At 52.6% G+C, this 22,032-nt stretch overlaps 7 protein-coding genes across 7 annotated transcripts; 4 read left to right on the top strand and 3 right to left on the bottom strand.

Moving 5' to 3' along the window:
- Positions 1-126: 126 nt before the first annotated feature.
- Positions 127-1,688, bottom strand: K460DRAFT_95706 (ras-related protein rab-like protein-11B). The gene is made up of 5 exons (XM_040938836.1): positions 1,399-1,688; positions 1,321-1,333; positions 881-1,270; positions 725-805; positions 127-547 (listed from the first exon to the last, which is right to left on the bottom strand). The coding sequence occupies exons 1-5, from the start codon at positions 1,417-1,419 to the stop codon at positions 417-419; spliced, it is 636 nt and encodes a 211-aa protein (XP_040787215.1). The 5' UTR covers positions 1,420-1,688; the 3' UTR covers positions 127-416.
- A 26-nt stretch (positions 1,689-1,714) lies between these two features.
- On the top strand, positions 1,715-5,715 carry K460DRAFT_365587 (uncharacterized protein). Its single transcript, XM_040933209.1, has 5 exons — positions 1,715-2,087; positions 2,241-4,064; positions 4,115-4,578; positions 4,625-5,043; positions 5,099-5,715. Exons 1-5 carry the CDS (start codon positions 1,913-1,915, stop codon positions 5,565-5,567), a joined length of 3,351 nt encoding a protein of 1,116 aa, XP_040787214.1. The 5' UTR covers positions 1,715-1,912; the 3' UTR covers positions 5,568-5,715.
- A 349-nt stretch (positions 5,716-6,064) lies between these two features.
- K460DRAFT_385464 (amino acid permease-like protein) lies at positions 6,065-8,483 on the top strand. Its single transcript, XM_040935539.1, has 3 exons — positions 6,065-6,585; positions 6,695-7,255; positions 7,317-8,483. Exons 1-3 carry the CDS (start codon positions 6,437-6,439, stop codon positions 8,293-8,295), a joined length of 1,689 nt encoding a protein of 562 aa, XP_040787213.1. The 5' UTR covers positions 6,065-6,436; the 3' UTR covers positions 8,296-8,483.
- Positions 8,484-8,660: 177 nt separating this feature from the next.
- On the top strand, positions 8,661-13,221 carry K460DRAFT_309774 (WD40 repeat-like protein). Its single transcript, XM_040930141.1, has 2 exons — positions 8,661-8,705; positions 8,808-13,221. Exons 1-2 carry the CDS (start codon positions 8,695-8,697, stop codon positions 12,976-12,978), a joined length of 4,182 nt encoding a protein of 1,393 aa, XP_040787212.1. The 5' UTR covers positions 8,661-8,694; the 3' UTR covers positions 12,979-13,221.
- Positions 13,222-14,190: 969 nt separating this feature from the next.
- Positions 14,191-15,222, bottom strand: K460DRAFT_95652 (uncharacterized protein). The gene is made up of 2 exons (XM_040938835.1): positions 14,682-15,222; positions 14,191-14,459 (listed from the first exon to the last, which is right to left on the bottom strand). Exons 1-2 carry the CDS (start codon positions 15,049-15,051, stop codon positions 14,329-14,331), a joined length of 501 nt encoding a protein of 166 aa, XP_040787211.1. The 5' UTR covers positions 15,052-15,222; the 3' UTR covers positions 14,191-14,328.
- K460DRAFT_365581 (uncharacterized protein) lies at positions 14,933-16,713 on the bottom strand. The gene is made up of 3 exons (XM_040933208.1): positions 16,326-16,713; positions 15,953-15,993; positions 14,933-15,585 (listed from the first exon to the last, which is right to left on the bottom strand). Exons 1-3 carry the CDS (start codon positions 16,576-16,578, stop codon positions 15,394-15,396), a joined length of 486 nt encoding a protein of 161 aa, XP_040787210.1. The 5' UTR covers positions 16,579-16,713; the 3' UTR covers positions 14,933-15,393.
- A 2,772-nt stretch (positions 16,714-19,485) lies between these two features.
- K460DRAFT_376299 (kinase-like protein) lies at positions 19,486-21,402 on the top strand (the record flags this gene model as incomplete). The annotated part of the gene is made up of 1 exon (XM_040934867.1): positions 19,486-21,402. The coding sequence occupies one exon, from the start codon at positions 19,486-19,488 to the stop codon at positions 21,400-21,402; it is 1,917 nt and encodes a 638-aa protein (XP_040787209.1).
- Positions 21,403-22,032: the final 630 nt, after the last annotated feature.

The raw sequence follows: 22,032 nt of genomic DNA, 5'->3' as shown, positions 1-22,032 counted from the left end.
GTGGCAAACTTTGGCAAAGATCTCAAAAAATGCTATATCAGTAAATATAGGCTGTCATTGTAGTTCATACAGCAGCATGTCGCATTACCGCCATCAACCTAGTGTATAAGAAACGAAACCCCTCCTAGCATGCAAAAGAAGAAAAGATAGACACCTAGGCCAGCTCCGTCCAGCCCAGCTCAGCCATGCGCCTGCGAGCATTGTAGAAGCAGAAACATGAAGGAGACGTGAAGTGAAGGCAAAGAGACCGAATGGGACTTCCTGGACGCCGTAGACTGTCGCATGACTCGTGTATCCGATTATTGAGCGTAGCACATTGCAGGACTATCCGCTCATAACCGGAGCTACCTACTTCTCTTGAGCTTGATCCATGTGCGCGAACAACATATCGTGAATAGAGTGAGCGGTTCGATTGTTTAGCAGCATCCCTTCTTCTGTTCCGCATCGGCCGACTTGCTGATCTCTAGCACCTTACGCTCGCCGCCGAGTACGTTTTGGCTACCCTCGCCTTGGTCTAGCGCTTTGCTTGAGACAATGCGGTAGATTTCTCGAATTAAAGTTAGCATGTTTCAAAGGCTGAGTCCTCAAGTGGCGAGAGCGATGACGGTGGGTGCGGAAGTGGCGGTGTGAGCACATGGCGAGGCAAAACAGCACAGTGCCACCCCAGCCATTGCGCGAGCCACTTTTCCGAGTGCCACGTATTCTGTATGAAGATCGAACGTACCTGTTAGGATGTTCTGGAAGGCGAGTTCTACGTTGCTGGCGTCTAGGGCAGACGTCTCGATGAAGGATAAGTTGTTCTCGCCTGCGCAAGAGTGGTATTAGCAAGTGGACCAGTAGATGCGCATGGAGTGTGCTTGGGCACGGTTGGAGCACGCACTTGCAAACTGCTTAGCTTCCTCTGTTGGCACTGCCCGCAGATGCCTCAAATCGCTCTTGTTACCCACAAGCATGATAACAATGTTCGAGTCGGCATGGTCGCGAAGCTCCTTCAGCCACCTCGTCACGTTCTCATATGTCTGGTGCTTGCTGATGTCGTAGACAAGCAGCGCGCCCACGGCGCCGCGGTAGTATGCAGAGGTGATGGCGCGGTATCGCTCCTGGCCTGCGGTATCCCAGATCTGGGCCTTGATGGTCTTGGCGTCGACTTGGATGGAGCGGGTAGCGAATTCGACGCCAATGGTCGACTTGGAGTCGAGGTTGAACTCGTTGCGGGTGAATCGGCTCAAGAGGTTGGATTTACCGACGCCTGAGTCTCCGATTAGGACGACTGCGGGGGGTTAGCGGGAGGGCGTAGGGAGCTATGCGGGGTGAATATACCCTTGAAGAGAAACTATACAGGTAGGTAGCTGGTTAGTATACGTTGCAAAGCACGCCGCTGTCGTACGCAAGACTCACGTCATATTCATCGTTGGCCATGGTTGCGGTGGGCGGGGGGAAAGAGGGTGCGCACTCGTCGGGGAAGACGCTTGAGAGGGAGCGAGAGGCCCGAGGGGGAAGTAGCGGTGCAGAGTCGGTCTCTTGGGGGTAGGCAAAAGCTTGTAGATTAGCTTTGTGGTTGCTGGGAGTGGGTATTGGATGTCGCTGCCTCGACGGAGCTTGAGGAGACCTCTCTCCAGCTCACGGCGAAGCACTAGCGCCAACGCACGTGCCTTACGGCTTAGTTACCTCTAGTTCATTGTTTGCTTCTTCACACAACTACTACTAACACGACCACAACTACAACTACAACTAGAAATTCAAATTGCCAAGACGTGTGTAATTCACATCGAGTATCAGGCGCCTCTGCGCGCAAAGCCGCCAGCGTGTCCGCCAGCACACGCATGCTCTACGCTAGACCAATCAAATCCTCGAACCCAACGTTAGCCCACTTCAGATATCATTAGCTAGCGTTGAAGCCGCCTCTAAACAGATGGCGGGCTATGATGGCGACCATGGTGAAGATTACGATACTGATGAGGTCTCCCTCACCCCGACCGTGAAGAGTACACTGGCGGTGTCTTACCCCGTCGATGAAATCCTGTCCGAAGGTTGGACCAAGGAAGAGGATGGGAGCGAGAAAATAGAGTACTTGGTCCGCTGGGAAGGTTATACCATGGATGAGTATATCTGACATTATATACATACAAAAAGAACTTCTTCTAACCACTGGTGCAGATGTAAGAAATTCCTTTCAGCCTAGACCTTGACGATGGTTGTTGCGACGGTCACTCTCAGGGTATTGCGCTAACGTCATTCAGGTACATGGGAGCCCACAGAACATCTCGCAGGGACTGACTCTATTTCACTGTGGGAGCAGAAAAAGCGAGAGATGGGTGACAGTGAAGCCGAACGGCATATGAACAAAAACGAAAAGGAGTACTACAAGGCGAAAGACCGTGCTGACGCAGCCAAGGCACGCAGGGAAGCGAAACGTGACAAGAAAAAAAGGCACATAGAGAATTTGAACAAGCAAGGAAAGCCTCTTGCTGTCGTAAATGATGCTGGGACTACCGAAGATGTCTCACCTAGATTACGAGAGTGGGTCCGCGAACAGCAATCAGCGTCTCCCAGAACCGCCCTCGCCACCAGAGAAGCCGTTGACAACAGTCAGCTCAATAGCCTGTTCGTGGATAGCCTGAACCTACACTCTGCGGGCGCAACGCCTCCTCCAGGACAACCCGAGGGAAACCTGCCCGTTAGGCAGCCACCAGGCGGTCGAAAGGCTCCTTTGGAACAATCAGAATCTTCTTCATCAGAAGAGAAAATATATGAAGACGGGGAGATTTCAGATGATTCTCTCATGAGGGAGCTAAGAAGAAAGAAAGCAAAAGAGGAAAAACGCAAGACGACTGGCGGAGCCTTGCGACGCAGTGAGCGTCGGACACCGCAAAATATAGCTCGGTCACCCAAGAGTCCGGTTCAGACCACTACATCCGCTCCGAGTTCAAAAATAACAACGAGGCAGATTGCGCTCAAAGTAAAACGTAATGACGAACAACGGAGGAGTTCACAAGGCTCTACCCTTTCGGCTAATCGAGACCAAGGAGGTTCATCAACAGTGCAGAAAGGTACTGATCTTGGGCAAAAGGACTTGCGACAATCTCCTTTGGCTACGCGTGCCTCGTCTTCGACTACTCAAGCCATTGCTAAGAGGACAGTGTCGGGAAGCAAACCGTCAGGTGGAATAAGAATTGTAAATGAGCCCAAGACTCACCAACGCGCTCCATGGCAAAATGGCAAAAACCTGTACAATAAGATTAAGTTTCGAGGCATTGCTGAGAGAAGGGCCCGCACAGAGGGTACTCCCGACCCTGGAGCCCTTGACATCGTCAATCCTCCAATAGGTTTCGTCAACCCGAAACCCCAGCCGCTAAACGACAGCCCCTATAGCCGTCGCGAGACCGGCACTCGCCGCATCCAGGATGATGAATCGGACGACACTGTAAGGCGAGGGTCACTCGACGCTATCAGGCCTTTAGAGAGTTGGGAAGCTGAAAAAGTTCCCTTGGTCTGCCCTCATTGGAGACTCAGCAACAATTGTCTACATGGTCCTCGGAAATGCCATTTCCTGCATCGAAACCAGGATGCACTTGGCCGCGACTATCCTGTGGGCGACGTAAGCGGCGTGATACCTCCTAAGCACCGCAAACCACCACTCACGTGCATTTTCTGGCTTAGAAATAAGGTAGGTTGTAAGAAACAAGATTGGGAGTGCATATTTGCCCATAAGAACACAGGATGGATTCAGGGTCGTGACGAACCTCTTCAGATTGACCCTAACGAGATTCATGAAAAAGAGAAAGACGCGCGGCGCCCTTTTGAATCTGAGACCGTCACGAATGATAAGAGACGAAAGAAGCCATCTGAACTCACCTGTTATTTTTGGGCCAAAGGCCAGTGTCGTAACTCTTCAGATGAATGTGCTTATCAGCATTGCCACACTGGTGTCCTTTCCGTTGCGCCAGGTTCTGGGCCCCGTCGATTGTGGGCCAATGGCGACAATTGTCCTTCAACTGCAGATGAGAGCGCATTCAATCATCACTATCCTGGAATCAATTCGGATCAGCTCGACAATGAACCTAGTACGTCTCCAAGACATGAATACTGGGCTCACATACTGATGAAAATCTAGAATCTGCTACCTCCCCACCGCATTCAAGGTTCTCAAACCCTCAGTTGGGAACCAAACCCCGTCTAGAGCCTGTTTTAGTAGCTGACGCCGAGATGGAAGATGTCGGACAGCCGAACGTTGAACACAATGAGATATGCCAATCCCCACAAACCCTCAACGAGCAGTCGCCACCACCACTGGTTGAACAGCCACCGGCGCGAATGATATGCTTACAGATGAAAGAGAAGATTGAACAAGCTTGCAAACTTGATTTCGCCGACATGTTCGCGAGTAATGATGGCGACGGAGTCTTGGTAGACCGGAGAGCCTTCCTTGTATACCATCCCAAGGAGCATTCAGAAGAACTTGATCTTATTACGCGATGGCTGCTAATGCATCACGTCGAGGTTGGCAATGCCTGGTATGATGGGTCCTGGGACAACTTCAAGCAGCAGATCTTGGAAGGAGGATCGGGCGTTATCATCGTATGTTTTCCACCCTTCATTGCATGTTAATACTGACTCTAAGTAGGCACACCCTGATTTCGAGTACTTTACAGAATTACCAGAGTTTGGTCAAGTTCTTCGAAAGCAAGTGCGCCTTTGGTCTATTGGCTTGCAAGAAGGCATCGAGTATGACGCTGCTTTGTCAGATTTACCACCCGCAATCCGATATGACTGTATCGAGATCTTTCCGCTGGGTGGTTTTATCTACATCACGGACGATGTTTTTGAGAAGAAGCCCCAAGTGGCTTTGAAGATTGTAAAGTCTTTCTTCGCGAAAATCGACAAGCTTCGGCAAGTGGCAGGTCCTGTATCTCCGTGGCATGAGTTGGATGATGTCGGCCTACTTTGGCGTCTCTGCGTGCGTCCGGAGTTGATGGAGTATCTGCTACAATATTGTGAGGACCACGTGAAGGAGCTAGAAGAGGGTGATGCATGTATGCAGAGGTTCGTATTTTCACCCGGGGACTTGATTGTAAATGTTTGCTAATTTATGATACAGTCGCGCCGAGCTTTACAAGATCCTTTCTGAAACAAACTACATCGAGCAGGACGACCCCAGCGCTCCCCTCAGCCTTATACCAGATGGGTATCCCATACTCTCCGAGCGCCGCGTCATTGCAGAAGAACAACCCGTCGACTACTTCAACACCCTCGCGCGCAGCCAAGAAGACGCAAACTTACACATGATCCGCTACTATGCTGGCTTGCAAGTGGATATGCGCCGCGATTACCGCCACTTCTTTGTCGTGCATACTGAGCCTGCGGCAAGGTGTGCACAGCAGTGGAAGCAGGAGATACAGACTGTGGCCGAGGTCATCACGCCGGAAATGTGCGTCGAGGTGCTCGACAAAGAAGATGGAGCAGGATTGGTTGATTTCTATGAGAAATATATGGCGGAGTATCAGGTCAAGGATTGGAAGGCGCTCGAGGTAGCCGCCGTCGAGGGTGTGCAAAACATTGCGGGCTAGGAGTCGGTACGGTTCTTGCAGACAACAGTCCGCTCCTGAGGCGTCTACGGGAGGATGAGTACACTCTATGCCGTTTTCTGCGGTATGACTTATGATGGCGATCTGGAGTATAGGTGACTGCTAGTATACCCACGTGCAATTTAACGAGTCATGATTCTCAAAACACTCCTAGGATTCTCCATCTCGAAGTCACGTTTATTTATGTGTCCGCAGAAGATACGAAGTCAGCCCGTTCGCCGACATTACCCCACAAAAGGAGCATGTACACGCGACACATTAGATGACGCGCATGGCTTCGTCGGTGACATGCCGAGGTGACAAAAAACGCCCGCGTGGGCGGATTACCCTTGGCCAATCTGATAAACCCACACGCTTTCTATTATCTGTTGTTGCAGCTGGTTGGTGGGACGGAAGCTTTCTTGACCAAACTCTTATCTTGGGTATCTCCAAGGCTTGATGTTCCCTTGTCCCACCACCCCTGCAAAACAATGCGTGTGCGCGTATGTGGTTTGTTATGTTCGTACATAATAATGGCGCCCAGATATGAAGCTCGGGAGGCGGGAGGGAGCGTCTTTCTTCGCTATCGCATTTGCCATCGCGCTACGTAAAGCTTGAAATCTAGCCCTTGGGGTTTCCCCGCAGCTTGGGTCCGCGCCGGCGTTTTGCACGCGACAAGCCAGTCTCGTATTTTTTCCCCAAGGACCCTTTGTGACGTCTACTGTGGTCTGCACTCCTTCCATCCTTCCGTCCTTCCACGTTGCTTGTCCTCCTCCTGTTTTCTCGTTCTACAAAGGTCGCATGCGCGAACGGCGGCCGTCTGAAAAGAGCTAGATTTGGATCGCTAGAAGCGGCGGGATATCGGCAAGAAGATGGTCAAGAGAAGTCTTTCCCTCGCGGGGAGCGGAGGAGGTAGGAGGAGGGAGTCAATAACAGATCCGAGTGCGGATGCAGCCCTCGCGAAGATGGGCTACCAGTCCGAGTTGCCGCGGAATCTGAGTATGCTCAGTGTGCTGGGAATGTGAGTGTGCCGTTACTTCTAGTCCACCAGACTCCCAACTATACCGCCCTTCAGGAAGATGATAGGGATCATTGGGAACCAATGCGCAAAACGGTCGCTAATGACTTAGGTCCTTTGCCATCATGGCCGTTCCATTCGGATTATCGACAACCATGTCTATCACTTTGACAGACGGACAGAGCGTCACGATTCTGTACGGATGGATCTTAGTGTCCTTGATCTCGCTGTGCATCGCGGCTTCTCTGGCTGAGATTTGCGCCGTGTATCCGACGGCTGGGGGTGTATATTATTGGTCCGCCATGCTCTCGACGCGCGAATGGGCTCCTATCGCTTCTTGGGTTACGGGGTGGCTGACCTTGGTCGGGAACTGGACTGTTACACTCTCTATTAACTTCTCGGGGGCTCAGCTCATCTTGTCTGCCATTACGCTGTGGGACGTAAATTTCGTGCCGAATCAATGGCAGACCGTCTTGGCTTTCTGGGCCGTCATGTTGATCTGCATGAGCGTCAATATCTTTGGCGCAAAGTACCTTGATCTGATCAACAAGATCTGCATCTACTGGACCGCAAGCAGCGTCATCATTATTCTAATCACCCTCTTGACAATGGCGGACACCAAGCGGGATGCCGATTTTGTTTTTACACATTACGATGCCAGTCGGAGTGGATGGTACGTTCTCCTCGCCGCGCGGTCTTATAAATTGAGATAATGTAAACTGACTGCGCTATAGGCCATCCGGCTGGGCCTTCTTCGTTGGCCTGCTCCAAGCTGCTTATACGCTCACAGGATATGGAATGGTTGCATCCATGTGCGAAGAGGTGGCCTATCCAGAACGCGAAGTGCCCAAAGCCATTGTGCTCTCTGTGCTGGCAGCTGGTATTACCGGCGTTGTTTACCTGATCCCGATCCTCTTCGTGCTCCCCGACGTGGAGTTTCTGCTCGGTGTAGCGAACGGACAACCCATTGGGTTGTTATTCAAGACGGTAACGGGATCTGCTGCCGGTGGTTTCGGCCTTCTTTTCCTTATCCTCGGCATCCTATTCTTCGCCGGCGTAGGCGCCCTCACAGCAGCGTCCCGCTGCACCTATGCCTTTGCGCGCGACGGCGCAATCCCCGGCTCGCGATTTTGGATGAAAGTAGACAAGCGTTTCGATATCCCTCTCATGGCGCTCGTTCTCTCAACAACCGTCGACTGCCTCCTCGGGCTTATATTCTTTGGCTCCAGCGCGGCTTTCACCTCTTTCACGGGCGTAGCCACAATCTGCCTATCGACATCATATGGCATGCCCATCCTAATCTCCGTCCTCCGCGGGCGCAAGGCCGTCAAGAACTCTACCTTCAGCCTGGGGAGATTTGGGTACGCCATCAACATTGCCATGGTAGTCTGGATCGGCTTGGCCGTTGTGCTGTTCTGTATGCCGGTCAGCCTACCTGTCACTTCAGCTACTATGAACTATGCCAGCGTGGTCTTCGCGGGCTTTGCTAGCATATCAGTAGCTTGGTATTTCATCCGGGGTAGAAAGACTTTTACCGGGCCACCGGTACCGCAGGATGTTGCCCCTGGAGAGCAAGTGCCTGTTGCAGGTCTAGCTGTTGAGGAGAGTCGGCAGGATAGGATGGGAGACGTTGAGGGTAAAGGGGAGAAGCTGATCACTAGGTCATCTCGTGAGAGCGAACGGAGCAGGGTAAGGTCGCCGTACAACTCCTGATGGACTACTCCCAACTGCACATTGGCCCGTATACCCCTAATCATGTATGTGTTATAGTAGACTTTGTGTTAAGCAGCTAGAATGCTAGCAAGCAGATTGTACAATTTGAAGTCTTCTATAAAGTCGATCTTACAGATAGTATTTGAAATGTTATTAGTATGGACGCAAAAGTCGTCGTCCCTCGCGCAACACAATTATTGTGTCTATGAGATGGATATTATTGCAATTACTTGTGTAATTAAGCAAAATATCGCACATTGACTAACTGAAAGACACTGCGGCGGGAGGCGTTACGAAGTACATGGCGCTAGAGCTACAGGGATGCCCGGCGCGATCGCAACCCACTCTACGCGACAGTCACCTTCACTTACATGGACGCGTCGCTTGGGTCTGGAAACCATGTCGCTGAGGTGAGTGAACTCTACATATGCAAACATCTCGTACTTTAGTCTCTTCCTCTTTCAACACGCGCTGCAAAGCGACCACAAGGACACAACGCTAAACATGCGCAGCGACTGGAGACAATCGTTCATTGATTTGACGAATGATTCCGACGACGACGATGACGACGGGCTATTGTCCTCGTTGCCCGTCGCAACAATGGCGCCGACGAGAGCCTCCGTCCCTCTACCTATAAGCGTTACGTCTTCATACACCTCGACTCCTGCGATCCGACCGACCGTAAACCACGTACCCATACCAGGAAGCACCCCACAAACCCCCTCTATACATACAAGTGTCTCCATGGTGGGCAAACAGTTGCCTAATAATAGTGTAACTCCACCAACAAGCTCGAGCCGACATACACCTGCGAGCATCGGGCGCAATGGCGCGGCGGTCGCAACGAACTACGTTCCAATGCCTGGAAGCACACAACACAGTACACACCCCGGACTAAGCAGCGCTGAGAGGACACCTAAAAGAATGAGGGTTTCAGCACCTAACGGACCGGCGTCACCGCTACGAGGTGTGCAGCACCCTGCTCAAGCTACCACAACGAGAGCGAACGCTACAAACGGACAATCAGTAGTGGACCCAAGAGCACAAGAACATCCGCATGCCCACAGCAAGATGGAGCGACGTACATACCACCCTATTTCTCTTAACAGCTCGAGGAGCACAGAGGCAAAGGAAGCCATGACGCAAGGACCGCCCCTAGAGCGCCCTGCTAGATCCACGATGAACAGGTCCGACATAGCGAGAGAGTTATTTCTATCAAAATCAAGTTACTTTTCCAGCTCTATTGCGTTGGGCGATAAAAAAAAGGACAGCGTTATGTCGGATAGACCGCCCAAGCCAGAGCTAGGTTTTCAGCAATCTACCCCAGGTCCCACGCCAACAGCACAGCCCTCCAAACCAAGTTCGGGACGTCCGAAGTTAGCCAATCAATTTACGACCGAGCAAGACCACTACCTGATATTCTTGAAGGAAGTCAGGCTCTATTCGTGGAAGCAGATCACGGCGGAGTTCAACGCCGAGTTCCCCGGTCGCCAGTACTCTACCCTTCAGTCGCGCTACGCCACCAACCTTAATAAGAGAGACCGGTCTCAGGATCCCGCAGTATTGCGTCTACCTTCTCGGTTTGCTGCTGAAGCAGCCGTCGATTGGGCAACTGTGCATGGCAATCATCCTGGACCTAGAGCACGTTTGGAGCCCGCCAGTCCGCGTCAAGATATAGCAGCAACACAACCTCTTCCGATATATCAGACCACGGAGCAAGATTATTCCTCCGGAGCCGACTCTGCGCCTCGTCGAGAACGGTCGCATCGGGCCAAACGTGTGAATTATACATGGCCAAGAAGCCATCTAAGGGTCGCTAGGACTGGAGAGGATGCAGATGAAGATGAGGAGGTTTTCGAGAGTCTGGCAGATACCGATGCCCCTTCGCGGTCCGAAACACCAACTGAAGAGGTTATCTCTGTTCCCGATACAGCTGTGCCAGTGGAAAATGAGCCTATGAGTATGAGCTATGATTGTGACGACGCCAAGCTTGCTCTGAACGCCCAGAAAGGTCCAGCTGGTTTGACGCAGAAGCTTCCTTATCTCAGCAGCTCACAACGTATAGCTATCCAAGATACGCACACAGATTGGAATTGGGACCAGTTGTCTAGCCGGTATTGGCAAGGCGCTGTGCTTCACGTTGACTTCACTCCGAAGGAGCTAGGAGTAGTTGAGAAGGCCGTTGCGAAGATGATACGACTTGCTCAGGAATCAAAGCACACGGCTAGACAAGGACATGCGCGAGCTACCTTAGCAAATCTGCCGGAGTCGAAGTTACTTCAGCTTATCGATGATATTAGACGACGTCTTCCCTCTCGTGATACAAGCAGTATTACAGCCTTCTTGCAAGATGCGAAGGCGGGCCGTATTCCAGATGCCCCGCAGGTTCAGAGGCTTGCCGCTGCCAGACCGCAAGACAAGATGAGTACAACTCAAAAACTGTCGACTTACACCATAATGCGTCAACGGGAACTAGGCCAGCATGCGAAGAGGGGCTGGACTGCGGCATCTAGACCTGTGACGTATCAGATCAAGAACAAATACATGGATTCATTAGGGCCTGCGTTCTCTTGGACAGGCGCATCGAGTGACGTCCATACCGTAGTCTGGGCCCCCGACGGTGAGTGTTTTGCAGCTGGGGCTGTCGCTGTGGATGACCCCGATTCCATGCAGTATAACAGGCCGAACAATCTCCTCTATGGCAATACTTCCGATGGGCTTATCCACGAACTGGGTGAACATAACAGAAAACGAGAGAAGACGGAAACTGGTGCTAACTCAACGCACGCTATGTTCGTGTCTCAAGACCCGAAACTATACACCACCGTCAGCTCCGTGGCATTCGCACCTAGCGGTAGAGTCATGTACTCGGCCGGCTACGACGAGACAATATGCGCATGGTATACAAAAACCGATTCAGAACAGCCAGTCCTAGGTGCCAAGTTTAGATGCAGGGCTCAAATAGACATCATGACGGTTAATCGTAATCACGGGGGCGTCCTGGCCACCGCAGCGAAGTCAACAGAAAGTAAGGCCGTTAGACTGCTCACCCTCAACGAGGAAGACCTATCAATATGTGGAAAGCACAGCTTCCATTCGTCAAAGGCCGTGTCGCGTTCCGATCTCAAGATTCTCCCAACGTCTCTCCAATTCGAGCCAGCTTTTGGTGGCCTACTACTTGCTGGCTTCGGTGCCAATGTTCGCGATCACGGCTTTGACACGACTGGCGATTTGTGCCTCTGGGACGTTGAAACACAGACTCAACTACCTATTTACGGGTCTAATAGGAATGTCTTTGACGTCGAGTTCAATCCAAACCGGTCATACATGCCATTGTTTGCAGTTGGATGTGTTGCTGGAGCCAATGTCAACCGCGGCACGCGCTCAGTACTCCGACTTTACAACGAAAAGGTGGATAAGCTCTGGTGTCCACTTGAAATAGAGTGCAAGGCCTTAGACATAAACGATGTTGTTTGGTGCCCGTATGATGAGCATCTTATCGCTGCCGGCTGCACGGATGGACGTGCCTACGTCTGGGATCTCCGGTGGCCAACCGATCCCATACGAACCCTTTCGCATGGACGGTCTTTGATGCCCCTGCAAGGCGGTGTTCCACACGAAGTCACGGATACTGGTATGCGCTTCTTATCCTGGGGCGAAAACGCGACAAGGCTGTACTCCGGCTCTACGGACGGTGTTGTCAAGGTCTGGGATGTTACCCGTTCAGAGGAAAACACTTTCATCAAAGACCTGATAACAGCCGACTCTGGAATCATGTCTGGCGCCTTTAGTCCCGATAAGAGCAAGCTCATCATTGGTGAAATCAACGGCTCGGTCAATGTCCTCGAGGTCGGAAGAGATGACTGCTCCATCAAAGATGTGGCGAAATTGCGATTTGTGCCCTACTATGATGAAGAGCCGGACCAGGACTCGGTCACTGGTGAACCTCAGGCCCCTGCTGGAGCCGACTCCGGAATCGTAGAAGGAAACTACTTGCTCCAAAGTAGCCAGGTACAGCTTGCACCACTCGGCGGTCTACCAATTCGACAGGTAGTACAAGGACCCAGATATGCAGGGCCATTCGATTCAAGCGTCGACGCTCCTTTTCTGCGCCAACAGGCTCTCGAGTTCCAATTCAGTCTGGCAGCGAAACCAGGTCCCCAGTGCAACATCGCCGCTTGCAAGGCTAGCATAGTCAAGGTCACCAGCGAGGAAATTGGTGATTCAGGACGTAGCGCAGATCGCATCTCGGACGAATTGCGTCAGCAGCGGAAAGCAATCGAGATCAATCACGGCATTATTCCTGGTAAATCAAAGTGCACCTACTGCAGTCGACCCGCACGACTCTCTACCACCGATCCAGACGCCCCAATTCTATGCGAGCGGTGCTCTTTCGCCTGCTTCCGTTGTGGAGCTACTAATCCCGTTGCTGCCGTCACAACGACGCTCATCTGCCACTCCTGTGCTGGCGTCTGGGATATCGGGGCATTAGGCTACGAATGCGTTCAACAGCCCAAGACCGTTGGTACATCCACCGGCGCGCCCTCGTTGAGGACGTTCGGGCGGGAAGCGTATTTGGAAAGACTGGCGGATGTGGACACGTCGTTTGGCGATGACATGAACGCGCTCACGGACTACTATCATTCCCTCGCTATTGACAGGCCCGAGAGTCCGCCGCTATGAGCGTTGGTCGGTCCGGACAGGCGATGTAAAAGAGTCAGTCGAGAAAGGCGAGCATTTGCATATCCATGGGTAGCATTCCACCACCTTCACATAGGAAAGGAAAACTCTGGCTAGGGGCGTTTGGAAATAAGGAAAAGCGCTGGATACCTGCATATACCCTATTGAGCGTTTCTCAAACGAATGGTGCCCTGTATAATTAATCAAAAAAAACAATACATACACACCCTCTTCTCTTTTTCGGCGCGCTATGGTTGTTTTCAATGAGCTATAGTGACGTCTAGGTATATGTGTCCTTGTGTACTGTGCGAGATGATGAAGTTGCAAGCCTACTAATTATGTGAACTTGTTCATCTTACTCTTCTGAAGTGAATGGATGTTCAATTACGATTGATTACGTCCTTGCATGTTATTTGTGATTATCTTTGAGGTTGGGAGGCTTGACTAATTCATTAATCAGTTGATTGACGGACGCAGCGAGATGGGCGAGACATGATTAGAATCTAGACTACTGTTTTTATGGGGTCCTCGCATGAGTCTTTGCTCAACGACAAAGAGGAGAAGAAGGGTTCTGATTGAGAATGGATGTAAGGGTAGTATTCAGGGTTTGTATACACCATGCTATCGGATCTGAACCTCAACTATGGTAAAGCTAGAGCTAGAGCTGCAGGTATACAAAGCATTCAAAATATGTCTAGCGCATCACATGTACGTGGTAGCATGTGGCCCGATCAATATACATCGTATAATGTTGCTGTTTGTTAAACAAAGACGTGTGTATCACTGTCATCTCCACGACTCAACGGCACATCACAAAAGACTCCATTCACGTAACGTGCCTATAATCACCATAGCTACCACTGCGAATTGAACACCATTCTCTCGCATCACCCCAGACTGGCAGCCCCACCAACTGAAACAGCACCTTGTCGAACCATGCGTAGCCCCAGGCCGCGCTACCGGGTTTGTAAGTGCGCCGCTAATTCGAAATGTAAGGTGGGCATATATGGGCATGAAGTTGCGCGCGAGACAGGCTGAAAACAAACCCCGTGCTACAATGGGACGAAAATGCCGCATTCCAGGGAAGACACGTGAGGCTCGAATGTTCAACTGCTGATGTAACAGGACAGGTAACGAAGACGGAATGGTTTTAGGGGTTGGAATGTTCTGTTCGTGCTACCCGTGCTCCCGTCATAGATGGTGGGGGTAATCACGGCGGATGCTGAGACGTTTGAATGGGTATTTGCTTATCTGCTATCCTTGCTTTGTGTGGCCATGTACCTTTTCGCTGCTTTTGAAATGCGCGGTCGTACGCTCATGTCCAACCACCTATCATATTACCGGGGAGTTCATCTATATCGAAGGCAGATCGGTCAATTTCTGTATGACTGGGAAGCGCTGCTTTGATTCGTTCGATAGGGGAGCGTTGCCCGGGCGATCAACGACGATGGTATACACGTTCGCTTGGGTCGCAGCTTCGGCCTCTACAAAGTCAATTTGTTAGCAAGCATGTCAATGACAACATGTGGATTTTAGCGCAGGTTATTAGATGAAAATGAGACATTTTGGAGGATGGTTATGTGGAGTAGTCGCAGTCAATATATGGTGTGGTATTGCACCATATTAATAGCGGCAAGCGCGATGACGTGTGGGGGATCACGAGGCGATGATGTGCTGGTTTACATGGGAAGGAGTAGCAGACCTACCTTTCACGTTGTCTGTTAAGAATGCGACCTTGGAGGTATCTTGACCTAGCTCAAAGCATATCTTCTCATACGAACTCTTCTCCAGCTTTGGACCCGCATTGACAGTATCGTAGTGCGCCGAGAAGAGGGGCTTGATGTCCTTGGTCGTGTGACCGTCTCGAACATAAGAGAAGAATTGGAGCTGCGCTTGCACACTGCCGGAGGAGAAGATGGCTAGCTTCTTACCAGCAGCTTTCCAAGCTTCCAAGGTAGGCACAACATCTTCGAAGAGTGGGGTCTTGAGGTCACCGTTACTAAACCCCGTGGTCCAAAGGTGGCCTGCGATGAGCGTTAGTTGAGCGGCATATGCCAGAATGAAGAGCAAACGCATCCAGGCAGATGTGCATTAATTGCCCAAGAGTAATGGGCATGGAACGCGACATGATGTGTATATCATCGCCTGGCAGCGATAACGAATCCGCTTGCGGTGGCCATGTGGAGCTAACGAAGCATAGTTCGGCACCGTGATGGGTCCCTACCATAGCTATGGCGACTATCGCAATGGTGGTTGCGGTGGTGATAAGCGGAGCGATGATCTATCTTCGATGCTGGCTATCAACTTAGGGCAGCGCGATGTCGGCGCTTGGTGATGGCAGTGATCCTGGAGCAAGGCCGTGATACGGCAGAGGACAGAAGGGATATGCCAGCATGCGATGAAATGGGCTGAGGAAGCTTAGCACCCACCTTGGAGCTGCTTTAGGTAGACAGCCTTGATGTCTCGACGGGTAAGGTCCTCGACATGAGCCACCAAGGTGTCGGCCGACCTTCTGGTCTCTTCTGGGAACCCCGCGATGAGGGCTTGAAAGCCAGCGTCGGCCCATTGATCGCGTGCAAGTCTGGTGAGACTGTCGAGCGCGTACGGATACTGCGGCTATGGTAAGTGTGCAGTAGCAGTAGCAAGGGGAACACGCTATGGGGCGTCGCGTGACAGATGACGGAAGTTTACAAGCGTGACGATCGTTATCGCAAGGGCAGGTGCTGGAGAGGAAATGCATCTAGAACCCAGGAAGAGGAGCCGAGTGGCTGGCTTGGAGACTGCCGGAGTGACACCAGTAGGAAGGATTAGAGTTGTGGCCCCCTAAGGCTCAACTCATCGTTGGTGGTGTTGATCACGCCGAGCCTACTTCCGCATGCGGGGAAGACGCCATGCTCGAGACGACGAAATGGTGACAGCGCGAGACTAGCAGCGGAAATGGAGAGAGAGAAAGAGAAAGAGAGAGAGAGAAGCTTACCATGACATCTTTGACAAAGGAGATGCTCGATATGGTGCCCTCTGGAGTCGTGAGACGGCCTAGTCAGCATGGCTCGAGTATAGCTCGGAAGGTTGCACGCGCAATTGAAACATTCGAGGGCTGTGGTTTGCCAGTGGCACAACGAGCATCCGGGGTGGGAGGCGCTGGGGTAAGGGCAGCAAGACAGACAGCATGCTGCGTCTGCAGTGGCCCGAAGCCTGTTGGCTGGACCGACGAAGCAGCACAGCAAGGCTGCGTGCAGCGCAAAGGTTGGTGGAGGCTGGGAGGCTGCGTGCAGTCGTTCGCTCTCCCAGCACAATCCAGGACTCGAAGACTCGAGGACTCTCTCCAAGAGCAATACGCGAGAACTTACCAATGTCGAGCAGCACCACGTCCGACTCTCTCCAGCGCTCGCCATCAAGGGATGCGGCAGACATGGCGTTGTTTTCTTGTTGAGTGTAGGGCGGTGAGTAGCGGTGAAGCGAAAATTTTCTGATATAGAGCCCTATGCTGCCCTCTCGCGTTGTTGTGTGTCGAGGCTCAGCGCTGGTTGGTGCAAATGGGCAACACACGAACACCAAAAGCCAGCGGTGTACAGTAGTAGACAACGGGAGTTTAGTGCACATGGATCAGTAACAACACCAAGAAAAGTCGGCCGAATCAGGTCTAGCAATTCGTGGTGGTCTATGTCGAGTAGAAATTTTCCTCATGTACGGGAGCCAGACGCGCTTCTGGTCGCTGCGATGCGAAGTAGCAGGTGCCTCGGCCCATGAAGCATGCGTTGTCAAGGAGAGCGAAGAAATGTAAACAGGAGTACCTTGATTATGTGTACAGTTCATCATACAACTACTGCCGCAGGTCAACGGAAGCTATCCGCAGTCCCACAGATATCCCACTCCCATGGGAGCGCGACCCGCTCTCCAAAATCAAAACAACAATATCTGAAATCCCATAGGCTGCGGGACGTGGAAATAGTATGCGCTGTCTACACAAGTCTGTTATCGCTCCACACCGCTATGGAGCTGCTCAGGGACAGGTACAAGATGTGGATACAAGAAATGGCCCGTCGCAATGTTACCTGCAGTAGTCGCGCTGGAAGCCGTCGAGTGCCCTGTACAGCACGCCTGTTGTGGTGGCAAAGTGGCCTCTTGTTATGCACGTTGCTGCAGTCTACTGCAAGTCCCTAGTTAGAGTGTGTTGCGAGCTTACTACGGGGTCTGGGCAGCCCGTACAGCGCACCCAGACTGGTCGATGGACCCGAGGCTGGACAACAAACAGAAGAATTGGGAGCAGGAATAAGAGAGGTAACCGGATTCGACCAGGCCGTGTACACCGACTATTTTCCATCTCCACCGCATGCTATAGCGGCCAGTGTACAGAGGACACGAGAATGCAGCAGTTTTTGCGCGCGTCGAGAGCTCCATAGCATGAGCTTTCCCCAGATTCCTGGGCCGTCTAGCCGCTGCCCGCGCGACGGAGCTTTGGCGCAGCATTCGAGCGGACACAAGAGTACCAGAGGGAGACTCGGAGCGCTAACACGCGAAACACTTGCCATGCCGTATTGGGGCGTAGAACCCCTGAATCCTACAGCAGCACCTTGAATGTTCCGCTCGCGGCACTGACGACAACGGTGGGAGAGCAGCAGCAGGGTGTGCAGTGGAATGGCAGGCATGTCGACAGAGGGATGATAACGGCCTGGTTGGAGCACGGCGTGGAGGGTGGGAGCGGTTGCAGGTCGACACCAATTAGAGGCCAGGTGGCAGCTTTGTCCTACATTGCGACGCGACGAGATCAGCAGCGCCCTGAGAACAGACGTTAGCCGGCGCTTGGGGGGCTAGGCCGGCAACGCGTTGGCACACGACAACTGCATCGCCATCGCCATCCTGCTATGCTATGCCAGGCCTTGGTCGCTGGTGGCCTGGGTGTGCCCCCCCTCGCCCATTGTTATGAAGCAGGGTCGATGTTTCAGCGGGCGCTGCTGCTGCTCGTCCGTGGAAAGGCGTCATAACGCTCGCAGGCCCGGTCATTGTTCGTCAGCGAGATGAAAATAAATGGGACGGAAGACGTGACCGCATGCTGGCCACGACTCCGAGCGAGCCGGTATGGGCACGAAAGGTGACGAAGGGTCGAAAGGCGCAGAAGAGAGTGGAAAGTTGGCAGGCTCAGAGGGCGGATCCGGTTGGCCTCTGGATGGCGCTGCTTTAGCATCTGGTGATGCAAGCCACGACATGGGCGCTAGGCCGCTCTGGGACCCCTGCTCAGTGTCACCGCCTGGCACGGCTCGCTAGGCTGAAAGCGGCCGAGGGTGGGCTCAGCTCGCTCGCCTTCTAATACCCACGTCCTCGTCCTTTACCCGCTACCACCTCACCCACGATTCTCCGATGCCTCCATAACCCGTACCGTACTTCTGTTCCTCTCTCGTCGTTGCTCGCAAGCTCAGCGTTGCTCCCTCTCCCTCTCCCACCCTACCTTCTCCGCCGCTGCTCCCCTAATAATTGCCGCATTCCACTCGTTCCTTCCGCAACCGCTATCCTGCTCAGACGACAACAACCACCATCACCACCACCACCACCACAACAACAACATCCCTCCCTTCCGACTCTCCACTACCACCACTACCACAACCCGCTCCACGCCCATCTACAAGGACCATCTAGCTGCCAACGTCGGGCATTGATTTGATGTGATAAAGAGAGAAAAGAGAGCTGCTGGCCATCACCGATCCCTCCCTCCCTGACGGCCTCGTCGTATACTCTCTCCAACACACATCACCTCCAACCCGACGACCTACGCTGCAACCCAGCTTCTTGGATACGACGCTTGATGCTTCTGTCGATCAGCCTCTTACCCAGCGAAAGCCGCCAACTATAGCATCACCTCCACGCAACTCCGAGCGCCCTGCTAGCCTTCGACGAGTCCGTGCACCTTGACTCATCTGCCAATCGCGTCATACAGACTGCCACAGCCACCTTCTGTCTGCCCTACCGACGAACCTCCACGTGTTTACGAATCTCTTCTCTCTTACGCAGCGATACCACTTGCTTTCCGTCCCGGACGTCTAGCACTCCGCCCGAAAGCCCGCCCTCCTGATTGCTCGTTGACTCGAGCCATCCCATACGCAATTAATACCAACAAATGAGAACCACACTCTCTTGACCTTTCCTTGCTTTTCCCGGTCGACCGACACCTGTGCATAGTACCGACACCTCTGTTTTGCTTTCCAATTCCCTGGAGCGGCCTACTACACCCTGTAGCCTGTTACTTGACGACATATTCCACGGTCCGTGCTTTTATTCCATTCCGGATCGGACGACATCATAACCATTTTATTGCTATCTTCTTCAAATTCCGTGGTCACCTAAAAGTCAAATAGAGCATCGCTTTTGGGACGACGGCTGCCGGCCCATAGTTTGATTTCACCTTCGAGCCTCACATCCACGGTTACATCTGTTCACCTTCAGCGACAAGCCCTCCGGTGAATCCTTCGAGTTTCCCTTCGGCCCGCCACCTGTTCTTGTCCACCGTTGTTCCTAATGGAGTGCATGCGCGATCAGCTTCACGAGGGCGTTGTACTCAATGGACGCTACGAGACCATATCCCCACTCAACCATGGCTCTTTCGGCATGGTCTTCCAGGCCAAGGACTTGGTAACTGGCGACCATGTTGCCATCAAGGTCATCACCAAGACGGCGGCCGCTGCCAACTGCCCTTCCGCCTTTGCAGTTGACGAGCGATCCGAAGAGCTTGGTGTCCACCTCCGCCTCGGCGATCACCCCAATGTCGTCAACCTCGTTCAGTCCTTCGAGACCCAGAACCACGTCTACCTGGTGCTGGAATTCTGCTCCAATGGCGATTTGTACGAGGCCATTCGTGAGGACAAGGGCCCATTGGAAACTGAGCACGTCCGTGACTTCATGATGCAGCTGGTCGGTGCCGTCGAGTTCATCCACTCCAAGGGCATTTACCATCGCGACATTAAGCCCGAGAACATCTTCCTTACCCAGTCTGGTTCGATGAAGCTGGGTGACTTTGGTCTCGCCACTTCCGACACCTGGTCTTGGGAGATTGCTGTAGGCAGCGACCGATATATGGCTCCCGAGCAGTACGATCCGTCCAACGCTGGTTACGACACCGCCAAGGCAGACATCTGGGCGATCGGCATCGTCCTCCTCAACGTCCTTTTCCAACGCAACCCTTTTGCTGTCCCATCCGCCTCGGATCCTCTCTACGCCGATTTCGCTCTTGACCGTCAGACTCTCTTTGATGTCTTCCCAAACATGTCTCAGGACACGTTTGAAGTCATTCGACATTGTCTGGCTATTGACCCTGAGAGGCGTAGCCTCGCTGCCGTCAAGGCGGCTCTTGCTCGTGCTGTCATCTTCACCACCGACGACGAGAGCCTCGATGAATTCTGCATTGAGGAGCGCGACGTTGTCGCTGTTGGAGCCAACCGTGAGCCTCTCCGGACTCCCTCCATCTCGACGCCGCAGCTCGAGAACAATGGCTCCTTCCCATGGGCCAAAGCTCTTGCCATGTCTCCACCGCAGGCGATCCGTCAACTGTCTGCGATTCCGGACACGGAGTTGTACGACGAGGATATGTTCCCTGGCCCCCCTTACGATGTCAAGCCAGAGACCGCCTCTGGCGTGTCTTTTGTCGATTCTGGTTTGGGCCTGTCTTTCAAGTCGACTGACGTCACCCAAGCCAAGTCGATGGACATCACGCGATCCAGGCCTGTTCCAATCTCCGGTTCTCTTCCGGCGAAGGCTTTCGGTAGCATGGCTTCTGTTTTTGGCAAGAAGCGTGATGCCTTCTCGAAAAGCTGGAGTGACTTGTGGGATGAGGAAGACGATGCGCAATTCCTTGCTGAGATCGAAAACAGCTACACTCCTTCCGCTGCTGAAAAGCAGCCGAAGCTAGTTGTTTCCGAGGCCGGCTCGGGTGTCTCCACTCCTCGCGGTGGCTTGTCAGAGATGAAGAATCCTGCCATCGTCAACAACAGCAGGAGCCGTTCACCCAAGAACCGTCACGCTGCTGACCACATCAGTGCGAGCACCGGCTTTGTCTTTGAGGAGCATCATTCGCCACCTCCTCCACGCTTCTCTCCCTCCCCGAAGCGTAGCGTTGCAGACAAGTGGGCTGCCCTTGGTGACCGCAGACGTAGTCCCGCTGTGCAGGCTCAGCATCAAACTCCGACGAAACCTATGCAGAAGCCCATGAAGTCACCCAAGCAAGCCCAGTCTCTTCCGACCTCCGCCCGGAAGCGGAGCAGGACTGGGATTGGACGACGCCCGACCTACTGGGGCCCTAGCCAAAACGAGAACAACAACCATGGCAGCTTCGAGCAAAAGCTGGACGGTATCAATTGGTACAAGTCCAAAGATTGGCGCCAACAATCCGGTCACGCTCACATGAGCGATGACCTCGGCGATTTTGAGTGGGTGTGGTAGACATCTACCACTTGTAGTCTTGACAACTCTTTCATCCTTTAATTTCCTTTTTTTTCTTTGTTTTCTAGGAGTACCTTTGTGCGAAGCAAGAGTCCTACGCTCCTCCACTGAACCAACATCAACAATACCCTTTCTGAGTCAAATTGTAGCTTTAGAGATACCATTTTCCTTTGTTCCTCCACTCTACTCTATACCTGTACATCTCCACTTTACGACCGCATACCTCAACGCCACTGCATCTATCCTTTCGCTTCTACCTTGTCGCTTGGTATCTCTCCTCTGTTACTCCACGGGTGTCTTGGTTCATGTGTCTTGGACAACGGGAGCATTGGGACACTACCATAAGAGACTTCTTGCATTGTGGTGTTTGGGCGGATGAAACAAACTGTTCTGATGAAGGAGTTCATCACAACCGAAACTGATTGATATATGATGGAAGCGAGCGGCATCTGGGATGGAGTTATTTGGTTTTTATCGATGGGATATCGCAATTCGCTTCTATAGGGATGATTAGTTAGTCAAGACTCGTATCCGTCAGGATCCTACCCGTACTTCTCGCAAAAGAGTGGTACGCGAGGATCCGGGATTTACCCACTCAAAACCCTGTCTTCTGCTCCTATTGTGATCACT

This window comes from Cucurbitaria berberidis (genome assembly GCF_010015615.1).
Source record: "Cucurbitaria berberidis CBS 394.84 unplaced genomic scaffold K460scaffold_3, whole genome shotgun sequence".
NCBI lineage: Eukaryota > Fungi > Ascomycota > Dothideomycetes > Pleosporales > Cucurbitariaceae > Cucurbitaria > Cucurbitaria berberidis.
The sequence above is the reverse complement of the archived record's forward strand: the minus strand, read 5'-3'. Positions and strand labels throughout refer to the sequence as shown.

Excerpts from the sequence above, each read along its gene's own strand:
- K460DRAFT_95706 (XM_040938836.1), bottom strand. The coding sequence starts at position 1,419 with ATGGCCAACGATGAATATGAC. Across the intron at positions 806-880 it reads GGAAGCTAAGCAGTTTGCAA|GCGAGAACAACTTATCCTTC; the intron begins GTGCGTGCTCCA and ends ACTCTTGCGCAG. Across the intron at positions 548-724 it reads CTTCCAGAACATCCTAACAG|AAATCTACCGCATTGTCTCA; the intron begins GTACGTTCGATC and ends CTTTAATTCGAG.
- K460DRAFT_365587 (XM_040933209.1), top strand. The coding sequence starts at position 1,913 with ATGGCGGGCTATGATGGCGACCATGGTGAAGATTACGATACTGATGAG. Across the intron at positions 2,088-2,240 it reads GTACTTGGTCCGCTGGGAAG|GTACATGGGAGCCCACAGAA; the intron begins GTTATACCATGG and ends AACGTCATTCAG. Across the intron at positions 5,044-5,098 it reads GGTGATGCATGTATGCAGAG|TCGCGCCGAGCTTTACAAGA; the intron begins GTTCGTATTTTC and ends TTTATGATACAG.
- K460DRAFT_385464 (XM_040935539.1), top strand. The coding sequence starts at position 6,437 with ATGGTCAAGAGAAGTCTTTCCCTCGCGGGGAGCGGAGGAGGTAGGAGG. Across the intron at positions 6,586-6,694 it reads ATGCTCAGTGTGCTGGGAAT|GTCCTTTGCCATCATGGCCG; the intron begins GTGAGTGTGCCG and ends CTAATGACTTAG. Across the intron at positions 7,256-7,316 it reads GATGCCAGTCGGAGTGGATG|GCCATCCGGCTGGGCCTTCT; the intron begins GTACGTTCTCCT and ends ACTGCGCTATAG.
- K460DRAFT_95652 (XM_040938835.1), bottom strand. The coding sequence starts at position 15,051 with ATGCGTTTGCTCTTCATTCTGGCATATGCCGCTCAACTAACGCTCATC. Across the intron at positions 14,460-14,681 it reads CTTAACAGACAACGTGAAAG|AGGCCGAAGCTGCGACCCAA; the intron begins GTAGGTCTGCTA and ends TTGACTTTGTAG.
- K460DRAFT_365581 (XM_040933208.1), bottom strand. The coding sequence starts at position 16,578 with ATGTGCACTAAACTCCCGTTGTCTACTACTGTACACCGCTGGCTTTTG. Across the intron at positions 15,994-16,325 it reads CGTGGTGCTGCTCGACATTG|AGGGCACCATATCGAGCATC; the intron begins GTAAGTTCTCGC and ends TCACGACTCCAG. Across the intron at positions 15,586-15,952 it reads CCTTTGTCAAAGATGTCATG|TATCCGTACGCGCTCGACAG; the intron begins GTAAGCTTCTCT and ends CCATAGCCGCAG.